The sequence below is a fragment of the Mustelus asterias genome, unplaced genomic scaffold (genome assembly GCF_964213995.1).
Source record: "Mustelus asterias unplaced genomic scaffold, sMusAst1.hap1.1 HAP1_SCAFFOLD_92, whole genome shotgun sequence".
In the NCBI taxonomy this organism is placed as follows: domain Eukaryota; kingdom Metazoa; phylum Chordata; class Chondrichthyes; order Carcharhiniformes; family Triakidae; genus Mustelus; species Mustelus asterias.
This window is the reverse complement of record NW_027590141.1, coordinates 585,519-597,610: the sequence shown is the minus strand read 5'-3', so window position 1 is coordinate 597,610 and position 12,092 is coordinate 585,519. Positions and strand designations below refer to the sequence as shown.

The following is a 12,092-nucleotide window of genomic DNA, read 5'->3' as shown; positions in this document are numbered from 1 at the left end:
CTCAGGCCCATTAGTCCCAGCAACATCCTCATAAATCTTCTTTGCACTTTTTCCAGTTTATCAATGTCTTTCCTATAACAGGGTTACAAAAACTGTACACAATACTCCAAGTGCAGCCTCACCAACGAATAATACAACTATAACATAATGTCCCAACTCCTATACTCAGTGCCCTGACTGATGAAGGCCAGTGTGCTAAATGCCTTCTTCACCACTCTGTCTACCTGTGACATCACTTTCAACGAACTATGTACTTGTGCTCCTGGGTCCCTCTGTACTCCTGGGTTCCTCTGTTCCTCAACACTCCCCAGGGCCTTACCATTTACTGTATAAGTCCTACCCTGGTTTGACTTTCCAAAATGCAACACTCACACTCAAGACCATAAGACATAGGAGCAGAATTAGGCCACTTGGCCCATCGAGTCTGCTCCACCATTCAATCATGGCTGATATTTTTCTCATCACCATTCTTCTGCCTTTTTCCCATCACCCCTGATCCTCTTATTAATCAAGAACCTATATATCTCTGTTTTAAAGACACTCAATGACCTGGCCTCCACAGCCTTCTGCGGCAAAAAGTTCCACAAATTCACCACTCTCTGGCCGAAGAAATTCCTCCTTATCTCTGTTTTAAAGGATTGTCCCTTTAGCCTGAGGTTGTGCCTCTGTACTCTGTATTATCTGTACTAAAATCCATTTGCCAATCATCGACCCACTTCCCTAACCGATCAACTGATCAAGATCCCCCTATAATTTTTGATAACCTTCTTCGCTATCAGCGATACCTCCTAATTTAGTATCATCTGCAAACTTGCTAACCATGCCTTGTACATCCATGAATGAATATTTTAACGGCCATCCATTTCTCTGTTTCACCTCTGCCCTCCCTGATCAGCTCTCTGCCATTGTCTACCTTCCTCTGCCTCTAACAAAGGGTGTATTTTAACTATTATTTTGGCAAGCTATGTCTTGATGTTTTTACCACTTCACAACTCTATTCACTGCTGATTTACCAGCTTAGTCTTACAATGTTCAGGAATTGTTTCTCTTCCACTGGAGATCATTTCCCTTCCACTTCTGAGCTTATATTGACCAACAAAATCTGAGACATTTTTATTCCCTCTAATTCATTCTGCCCACCCTGAAACGTTAATCTTCTTTCTGTCTAAAAGGATGGTCTCTTTCCAAATGTTCACAATTAAAGGGCAGCAGATGGCTGATATTTAAGGGGACAGTAAATTAATATAGGACAGAGATATGTCTCGTGTTATTATATGGTACCCAGATTAGATATATTATTTATGTTTCTGTAATAAAATACATTTATTATTATTTCTTGCATTGTAATATAATGCTGCAGCGATGTTATACATTTCGAGCCATAACGTCATTACAGCACAGAAGGAATCCATTTGGTAACTCGAGTCCATGCTGACTCTCTGTATAACATTCCAGTCCCATTCCCACTCTATATCCCCATTCTCCTGAAAGTTTATTTCCTTGAAGTGCCCATCTACTTTCATTTTTAAATAGAATCCTGTTCTGAATTTCTATCCTGTACTGACACTGATGATATGTGTAAACTCATTTTACAGGATATTGAAAGAGGAATCACAGGCCGAAATCTCAAATGTCACATCAGATCTGACAGAGTCATATCCCTTGGGAGCTGAATATCATCGGACTTTGAATCGAGAAGGAGAAATGATTGTCCAGTCTGTTGATTTGAAAAGATTTCAAACATCAGTGTGACTGGAAAAGCACCAACACACTGCCACACTCGAGTGAGTGTGTTCCAGCGCACGAACTAAAGAGCTTTAACCAGTTACACAGCCTGAATAAATATCACACCATTCACAGCAGGGAGTGACTGTACCCTTGTTCTGTGTGTGGATGAGGCTTCAACTGATTGTCCACCCAAGACAGAGGCAAGGACACCTGCACCATGGAGAAACCATGGAAATGTGCGGACTGTGGGAAGAGATACAGAGTTCCATCAGAGCTGGAAGCTCATCGGCGCAGCCACACTGGGGAGAGACCATTCACGTGTTCTCAGTGTGGGGAGGGATTCACTCATTTATCCAGCCTGCGCAAACACCAGCGAGTTCACACTGGGGAGAGACCGTTCACCTGCTCTCAGTGTGAGAAGGGATTCACTCGGTCATCCCACCTGCAGACACACCAGCGAGTTCACACTGGAGAGAGGCCATTCACCTGCTCTCAATGTGGGAAGGGATTCACTCGGTCATCCCACCTGCAGACACACCAGCGAGTTCACACTGGAGAGAGGCCATTCACCTGCTCTCAATGTGGGAAGGGATTCACTCGGACATCCCACCTGCAGACACACCAGCGAGTTCACACTGGAGAGAGGCCGTTCACCTGTTCTCAGTGTGGGGAGAGATTCACTCAGTCATCTGCCCTGCGGAGACACCAGCGAGTTCACACTGGGGAGAGGCCATTCACCTGCTCTGAGTGTGGGGAGGGATTCACTCGGACATCCCACCTGTTGAGACACCAGCGAGTTCACGAGTGATTCCAGGGGTTGGATTCTGCTGTTATTGTTTCTGCTCTCAATTACATCCAGGACTGCATTTTGTTCATTCTCACAGTTGGTCAATGGGGAGGGTCGGGGGGTTTCTTTCTGCTGGACTGGCCGGTCTCACAACTGCCTCCAGTGAGCTGATGCTCTTTGAGTCTTGTTGCGAATACCCGGTTTTAAATTTCACACGGATCACAGAGTGACAGGGTGTGAGGAAGTTAAGAGTCACTATATTTGTTTGAAACCCCCTCAAACGCCCATCCCATTTCCTTTGTAATTGTTTATTGTCTCCACTTCCTCCACCCTCGTAGGCAGCGAGTTCCAGGTCATTACCATTCGCTGCATCAAAATATTCTTCCTCACATCCCCCCTGCATCTCTGACCCAAAACCTTAAATCTGTGACCTCCTCATCCTTGTCCCATCAGCGAATGGGAACAGCTTTTCTTTGTCCACCTTGTCTAAACCTGTCAGAATCTTGTCCACCTCTATCAAATCTCCCTTCAACCTCCTTTGCTCCAAGAGGAACAACCCCAGCCTGACATTGACAATAAAGAACAAACTAACAGAATATGTTAATACCTGAAATCAAATGGGAATGTTTAATTTCTGTTTTAAAGATATTGTAAATATATTGTCCTGGACAATAAAGGAATTGGAATAACTCACCTTGGGTGTGGTTGAATGGAATATATCAATCTGGAACCCACCAACAGTTAGTGAAAGTCTGGAATGTGTAGCTGGAAATCCCTCCCTAACAGCACTGTGGGTGTACCTACACCTCAGGCATTGTAACAGTTCAGGAAGGCAGTGTTGGGGTTGACCACGGCCGAGGCAGCTACAGACAGCCACATATTCTGTTATAATTGAAGGACTGCAGATTCAATGTGAGGCATTATGTGACTGGACTATCTTGACCACATTCCTGTGACTGCTCAGTTTCTGCAATCACGGACCATTAAAGCTGCTCAGCAGGGCCCTGACAGAGGACCTGGTGAGAATATTTACTCAGAATGAGCTCGAATTAAACTGGGGCGGCACGGTGGTACAGTGGTTAGCACTGCTGCCTCAAAGCGCCAGGGACCCGGGTTTGATTCCCAGCTTGGATCACTGTCTGTGTAGAGTTTGCACATTCTCCAGTGTCTGTGTAGGTTTCCTCCGGGTGCTCCGGTTTCCTCGCACAGTACAAAGATGTGTGGGTTAGGTGGATTGGCCATGCTAAATTGCCCCTTTGTGTCAGGGGGACTAGCTAGCGTAAATGAATGGGGTTATGGGGACAGTGTCGGTGGGATTGTGGTTGGTGCAGACTTGATGGGCCGAATGGCCTCCTTCTGCACTGGAGAGATTCTATGAGATTATTGCAGGACCGGCTGGTGTTCAGCGGCTGAGGAACCTGGAATCTGTAAAAAAGGGGTCTGACTAATCAACAAACGGGGGTAGGTCGCTGACTAAGAAGTTAAGAAGTGTTCTCAGGCATGTTTAAATTATTTTATCATAAATTTGTGATAAGAACTGTGAGGGACTTGTGACCTGATAGTTGGTGAAGTGACGGTATACTCCAAGTAGCACTGGACTGAAAAGCAGACCTCTGAGAGTAGATTCTAATGGTTATAATCCTACCCAAGCATGGCCAGTGAAAAAATCAGAGTGGGGACCGGACAGGTCTCTTACCTGCCATTTGGAAACTAAGAACAAGAAACTTATCGATTAAAATTATGAGAGAATAGAGCCAATCTTTCGAGTCTGGATGACACTTCATATGAGCTCTTATAAAGGGTCATCCAGACTCGAAACATTGGCTCTATTCTCTCTCCACAGATGCTGTTGGAACTGCTGAGATTTTCCAGCATTTTCTGTTTATTTTTAAGATTCCAGCATCTGCAGTATTTTATGATAAAATGATTAGTTCTGATTGGAATCCCCACGACCCTCCCGCAAAACAGAGGGAGTGGTGGCAAAGGGAGAAAAAGGATAAGGATGATAAAGTCTGGGTTCTGATTCTCCGAGCCCATGTAGAATTAACAAAATATGTGAATCAGTTTATAAAGAACAGAAGTTACCCATCCCTCACAAAAACTGATCAAATTAAATAGGTTGAGGAATATAACAAAAAAATTAATAGATGAAGTTTAAAACCATTTGTTTTGTTTTAATCTTGTGTAAAGTGATGTAATTGTGTGCCAAGTTTTTGCTGCTCACTCCCCATCCCTTTAGGTTCTGTAGAAAAGTTAACCCTTTCAGCAGACAGTTCATTTGTTTTTAAATCACTTGAAAACTCGTGTCTATTTTAGTTCATAATTGAAGATTTATGGGAATTGGCTAAGATGGGCTTTTTACATGTTTTAAGTATAAAAAAGTGGTCTTGAGAAGGCAATTTGGTAGAGAGAGGTGGAGGGAGAGATGTTTACAGAGAGGTGTGGAGAGCTGTTGGTTTTACAAGTTATCCATGTTTTTGGAGCAGTCACTTCATGTCCTGGTCTGAGAGGGATGGAGAGAAGTCTGTTCAATTGTTAAAGTTAAACTTTCTCTATTAACTGTTAATCAACACTCTGTTTTTTATCTTTCTGACTTGTTACATTTTTAATGATTAATAAACTTTCTGAATTCACCATTTAAAGTGTTCTTTCTTGCCATATGGTTAAGACACTGGAACCTGGTGTGATTTACGATTAGGGAGGTTATTGTAAACAAGAGAACCCCCATAAATCTTAGTTCAAATAAATCAAAGTTCTGACAAATGGAATGTTATCCTTTATTATTCCGGACAAATGTGAGGTAATGCATTTTGGAAGGTCTAATACAGACAGGAAATATACAGTAAATGACAGAACCCTTAAGGGTATTGATAGGCAAAGGGATCTGGGTGTACAGGTACACAGGTCACTGAAAGTGGCAATGCAGGTGGAGAAGGTAGTCAAGAAGGCATATGGCATGCTTGCCTTCATCGGCCGGGGTATTGAGTTTAAAAATTGGCAAGTCAGGTTGCAGCTTTATAGAAGCTTAGTTAGGCCGCACTTAGAATATAGTGTTCAATGCTGGTCGCCACACTACCAGAAGGATGTGGAGGCTTTGCAGACGGTGCAGAAAAGTTTTACCAGGATGTTGTCTGGTATGGAGCGCATTAGCTATGAGGAGAGGTTGGAGAAGCTTGGTTTGTTCTCACTGGAGTGACAGAGGTTGAGGGGGGACCTGATAGAAGTCTACAAGATTGAGAGGCATGGACGGAGTGGATAGTCAGAAGCTTTTTCCCAGGGTGGAAGGTTTAAAGGAGATGTTCGAGGCAGATTTTTTACAGAATAGCGGGTGTTTGGAACTCGTTGGCAGGGGAGGTAATGGAAGCGGATACAGTAGTGACTTTTAAGGAGCGTCTTGACAAATACATGAATAGGATGGGAATATATATGGTCCCCGGAAGGGTAGGAGGTTTTAGTTAAGTTGGGCAGCATGGTCGGTGCAGACTTGGAGGGCTGAAGGGCAGAATTTTGCCTTTATACTAATTCTTGTTGGATAAGGACATCAAAAGTATCGGGTATAACACGAGAACGCAACACAAACAGATCAGCCATGATCTAAATAAACGGTGGAGCCGACTCAAAGGGCCAAATGGCCGACTTCTGCTCCGATGTCGAATGTTGGTCACAAATTCCTGAGAATTGTGAAACAAGACTGGAAGATTCGCCTTGCTTGTGTTAGTGGGAAAATGTCCAGGAGAACCGTCTCTGTGAAGGACAGTTCTGGGATTAAAGGTTGCCAGACTGGAAAAGGAGGAGTAAAGAATCACTTTGGGCTGGTTTTTGGAGAAAATATGTCAACATTCCAAGGCAGAGTAAAATATATCCATTGAGTTGGATATTTAATGGTGTTAAGAGTAAAAGGGCAAAGTTTAATTGTACAGTTTAAGGGCGATGTTCCCTATAAAAAAGTGTTTAGTCATTGTTGCCTCCAGTTTGTTGGAGTAAACATCAGAAAACTTGAAGTTTTGTCATGTGATTCTTTAATTTGTTTACCGAACAGTTCATTTAAAGCCACACGTTTCGACTTCCCATTTGAGCCTGGGGCATCTTTCTGTCTCTCTATTGCTCGTGTCAATGACAGCCAGGCGACGGAGCTGAGGGCTGAATTTAGCTGAGAATAATGGGGCCTGCGCCCCAGTTGGGAAACTGCCATGGGCGTCGCACTAATAGAGAGACAGGAAGCTGCTGGAGGACTGAGTGGGAAATGGGCCTCCAACCAATTGTTATATCAGTCATTCAGAACTAAAGAGAGACCCGTCTCTTTAAATACATATACAGGGAAGAGGCTGCACTGAAATCTGTTCCTTTTAACCTGCACAAAAGCAGGAGGCTGAGATTGACGGGCTGCAGGAGTCCATTCAGCCCGTCATGTCCCTGCTATCTCTTTGCAAGAACTCTCTGATTCATCCAACTGCTCTGTTCTTTCCCCACAGCCCTGCAAATTCTTCCCTTTCAAGTCTTTACCCTTTGGGAATATACTATTGAATCTTTCAAGCAGATCTGAACAACTCGCTGTGTCAAAAAATAAAATCCCATCTCCCCCTCTGGCTCCTTTGCCAATTACCTTAGAGGGACTCACTTTCTGTTAAAGAGCCTGCCAACCCCTCTCACCCACTTTCCCTAAAGTGCATCAATCTCATCAGGAAAAGTCCAGCAAAATCAAATATTTTTACTGATAAAAGTTTATTAATGAAACAGAACATGGTTAAAACAAACAGAAAATGACTTGAGGATCAAAGACAACCAGAGTAAAAGGATGTTCACAACGTTCTGGACCCAAATGGTTTATCTTTAATTCATATGTAGCCTGTTCCCTGCCCTCTTTGTGGTAAAGGCAGAATTCTCTGGATAGTAAATTTAAAAAGAAGTTTATTGAATGAAAAAGGTTTACTGAATACGGTGGTACAGTGGTTACTGCTGCCTCACAGTGCCAGGGACCCGGGTTCAATTCCCGGCTTGGGTCACTGTCTGTGCGGAGTCTGCACATTCTCCCCATGTCTGCATGGGTTTCCTCCCCGTCCTCCGGTTTCCTCCCACAGCCCAATGATGTGAAGGTTAGGTGGATTGGCCATGCTAAATTCTCATTCAGTGTACCTGAACAGGCGCCAGAGTGTGGCAACTCGGGGAATTTCACAGTAGCTTCATTGCAGCGTGAATGTAAGCTGACTTGTGACTAATAAATAAACTTTAAGACATTGACTTTTACAGCTTCATGCGGGTGATCAGTCTGTAGAAGAGTAACCCTCTCTGCCTCCTTCTTTCACAGTAATTTCCTTGGAACTCAGCCTTGGGAGGCTTCAGAATTTGGTTCACAAGGAAAACCTTCAGAACCTCTACTTTTATTACCAAAGTGACCATTACTGGTGGCACGGTAGCACAGTGGTTAGCACTGCTGCTTCACAGCTCCAGGGTCCCGGGTTCGATTCCCGGCTCGGGTCACTGTCTGTGTGGAGTTTGCACATTCTCCTCATGTCTGCGTGGGTTTCCTCCGGGTGCTCCGGTTTCCTCCCACAGTCCAAAGATGTGCGGGTTAGGTTGATTGGCCAGGTTAAAAATTGCCCCTTAGAGTCCTGGGATGCGTAGGTTAGAGGGATTAGTGGGTAAAATATGTGGGGTGGGATTGTGGTCGGTGCAGACTCGATGGGCCGAATGGCCTCCTTCTGCACTGTCGGGTTTCTATGATTACCACACGTCAGAGTTGGGCCTGTTGTAACATGACAATTGGTCAATTTGGTCTCCAGATTAATTGAATTGGATCCGCAATTACTGACACCACTTTCTCTTATTATCTTAGACAGGAATACAAGAGAACTGGTTCATACTATCCCTTTATCTGATTCTATACAATACCCTTATTCACACAGTTTCAAATGTTGAGGCTAATCAGAGCTTGAAGATCTCTCTCGCCAGTACACTATGCCAGCTGCGGCACAGTGGTTAGCATTGCTGCCTCACAGCGCCAGGGATCGATTCTCGGCTTGGGTCACTGTCCATGTGGTGTCTGCATGTTCTCCCCGTGTCTGCCTGGGTTTCCTCCAGCTGCTCCTGTTTCCTTCCCCAGTCTGAAAGACGGGCTGGTTCAGTGCATTGGCCATGCTACATTCTCCCTCAGAGTAACCCGAACAGGCACCAGAGTGTGGTGACTAGGGGATTTTCACAGTCACTTCATTGCAGTGTTAATGTGAGCCTACTTGTGACACAAATAAATAAACTTTAAAAATGTATCTTCATTGCACATTCGTTACATACACAACAATTAAGATTTTACATTTTAAAAGCAAATAAAAACTCAGTCTTTTACTATAACGACTGATTCATTAATTGTAACTCAATTCAGGGTCACTGCTTATTCAATCACCATGATGCCCCCTCCGTGGCCAATTCCTGAACGCCCCCCCGTGCACATCCACCCTCCTTGGCAGAGATTCACCCCCCGCCGTCCCCCCCGATCACCCTCCCCCCCCATACAAAGCTCCCCCCTTGGCGTCCACCCTCCTTGCATAAGCCCCCAGTCATTATAAATACCCCTCCACTAAGCCCCACCCCCACCCATCCCCTTGGCACTGCCCATGGTACATTTATGGTACTCAACTGGGCACTGCCAGGGTGCCAGGAGGGTACTGAATGTGGCACTGCCCCATGGGCACTGCCCCTGACCACCATGGTGGCTTCAATGGCCTCCGATCCCACCTCCCCCCCCCCCCCCCCCCACCCCCAGTGTGGCTCAAGCACCTGGTCCCCGCTGGTGAAGACCAGTAGTGATTCTCGCCGATGTGACGTCTCGCCAGCGAGGGGGGGAAGCAGCCATGCTGAACCCACCAATTGCATTGTAATGTAGGCAACTCTGTGCAAATAACCTTCACTCACTTTCCGGGAATGAAGCCGGCAAAACACGGGCCGGGAAGATAGCAATCCTTTAGTCTCGCACGCTATCCTCCTGGCTCACCGGTCTAATCGAGCGGCGAGTCAAGCCGGTAAGATCGCCCCCTGTATCTTTCTTTCACACTCAGACTGAACAATCAGCCTTATTCTTGAGGCAGATTTCACAGAATATAATGTCCTCTCGCTGATCAAAATGAAAGAAGAAATTCTTAGTTTAAACAATTCCTGCTCGCTACACAGATTCCACAAGCATTGAGGTGAATACAGTGTGGTAACAACAAAATGACAACAATACAGCTCAGTAACAACAAACTTTTTTAAACTTCATCTTTTTTAAATTATATTCCTCAACCTAATTATTTTAATTTGATCAGTTTTTGTTGGGGATGGGTAACTTCTGTTCTTTATAAACTGATTCACTCATTTTGTTAATTCTACATGGGCTCGGAGAATCAGAACCCAGACTTTATCATCCTTATCCTTTTTCTCCTTCTGCCACCACTCCCTCTGTTTTGCGAGAGGGTCGTGGGGATTCCAATCAGACTGAATCATTTTATCATAAAAGTAAAATACTGCGGATACTGGAATCTGAATAAAAACAGAAAATGATGGAAAGTCTCAACAGGTCTGACAGCATCTGTAGAGAGAGAATAGAGCCAATGTTTCAAGACTGGATGACCCTTCATAAGAGATCTTCTGAAGTGTAATCCAGACTCAATGTTGGCTCTATTCTCTTCTCATTGTATCGATACGTTTCTTGTTCTTAGTTTCCAAATGGCAGGTAAGCTCTGGTTTTTCACTGGCCATGCTCGGGTAGGATTATAACTATTAGAAGCTATGCTCAGAGGTCCACTTTTCAATCCAGTGCTACTTGGACTATACCGTCACTTCACCGATTATCGGGTCACAAATTTATGATAAAATAATTTAAATAATGCCTGAGAATGCTTCTTCACCAACTACCTATCACCGTGTGTTGATTGGTCAGACCCACTTTTTACAGATTCGGGAATCTCAGCCGCTGAACACCAGCCGATCCTGGAATAAGTTTAATTCTAACTCATTCTGAGTAAATATTCTCACCAGGTCCTCTGGCGGGGCCCTGCTAAGCAGCTTTAATGGTCCGTGATTGCAGAAACTGAGCAGTCACAGGAATGTGGTCAAGATAGTCCAGTCCCACAATGCCTCACATTCAATCTGCTGTCCTTCAATTCTAACAGAATATGTGGCTGTATGTAGCTGCCTCGGACATGGTCAACCCCAACACTGCCTTCTTGAACTGTTATAATGCCTGAGGTGTAAGTACATCCACAGTGCTGTTAGGGAGGGATTTCTAGCTACACATTCCAGACATTCACTGGACTGTCGGTGGATACCAGATTGATATATTCCATTCAACCACACCCAAGGTGAGTTATTCAAATTTCTTTATTGTCCAAGACAATATATTCACAATATCTTTAAAACAGAAATTAAACATTCTCATTTGGTTTCAGGTACTAACATATTCTGTTAGTTTGTTCTTTATTGTCAATGTCAGGCTGGGGTTGTTCCTCTTGGAGCAAAGGAGGTTGAGGGGAGATTTGATAGAGGTGGACAAGTTTCTGACAGGTTTAGATAAGGTGGACAAAGAAAAGCTGTTCCCATTAGCTGATGGGACAAGGATGAGGGGGGTGCAGATTTTGGTTCAGAGATGCAGGGGGGGATGTGAGGAAGAATATTTTGATGCAGCGAATGGTAATGACCTGGAACTCGCTGCCTACGAGGGTGGAGGAAGTGGAGACAATAAACAATTACAAAGGAAATTGGATGAGCATTTGGGGGGCTTTCAAACAGAAATGCTGACTAAATATCTCTTAACTTCCAGCCTGGGCTCGATTCCCGGCTTGGGTCACTTGTGTGTGGAGTTTGCACATTCTCATCGTGTCTGCATGTGTTTCCTCCGGGTGCTCTGGTTTCCTCCCACAGTCCAAAGATGTGCAGGTTAGGTGGATTGGCCATGATAAATTGCCCCTTAGTGTTAGGGGGACCAGCTAAGGTAAATGCATGGGGTTATGGGGATAGGGCCTGGGTGGGATTGTGGTCTGTGCAGTCAATGGGCCAAATGGCCTCCTTCTGCACCGTCGGGATTCTATGATTCCTAACACCCTGTCACTCTGTGACCCGTGTGAAATTTAAAACCAGGTATTCGCAACAAGACTCAGAGGGTATCAGTCCACTGGAGGCAAAGTCATGAGACCGGCCAGTCCAGCAAAAAGAAACCCTCCGACCCTCCCCATTGACCAACTGTGAGAATGAACAAAACGCAGTCCTGGATGTAATTGAGAGCAGAAACAATAACAGCAGAATCCAACCCCGAATATCACTCATGAACGCGTTGGTGTCTCAGCAGGGCAAATGAAGCTCTGAATCCCTTCCCACACTGAGAGCAGGGAAAGGGCCTCTCCCCAGTGTGAACTCGCTGGTGTGTCCGCAGGTTGGATAACTGAGTGAATCCCTTCCCACACTGCGAGCAGGTTGCGAATACCTGGTTTTAAATTTCACAAGGATCACAGAGTGACCGGGTGTTAGGAATCATAGAATCCCGACGGTGCAGAAGGAGGCCATTCGGCCCATTGACTCTGCACAGACCACAATCCCACCCAGGCCCTATCCC

At 44.9% G+C, this 12,092-nt stretch overlaps 2 protein-coding genes across 4 annotated transcripts in view; one reads left to right on the top strand and one right to left on the bottom strand.

Annotated features, from left to right (window-relative positions):
• The window catches only part of LOC144484092 (uncharacterized), a 407,989-nt gene that overhangs the window by 185,734 nt on the left and 210,163 nt on the right, over positions 1-12,092 (bottom strand). The gene's annotated exons all lie outside the window — the stretch shown is intronic.
• The window catches only part of LOC144484119 (uncharacterized), a 30,400-nt gene that overhangs the window by 903 nt on the left and 17,405 nt on the right, over positions 1-12,092 (top strand). Inside the window, exon 2 of the mRNA XM_078202669.1 lies at positions 1,596-2,527. Coding sequence (XP_078058795.1) covers positions 1,946-2,527 — 582 coding nt within the window. The 5' untranslated portion in view covers positions 1,596-1,945. The remainder of the gene's footprint in view (positions 1-1,595; positions 2,528-12,092) is intronic.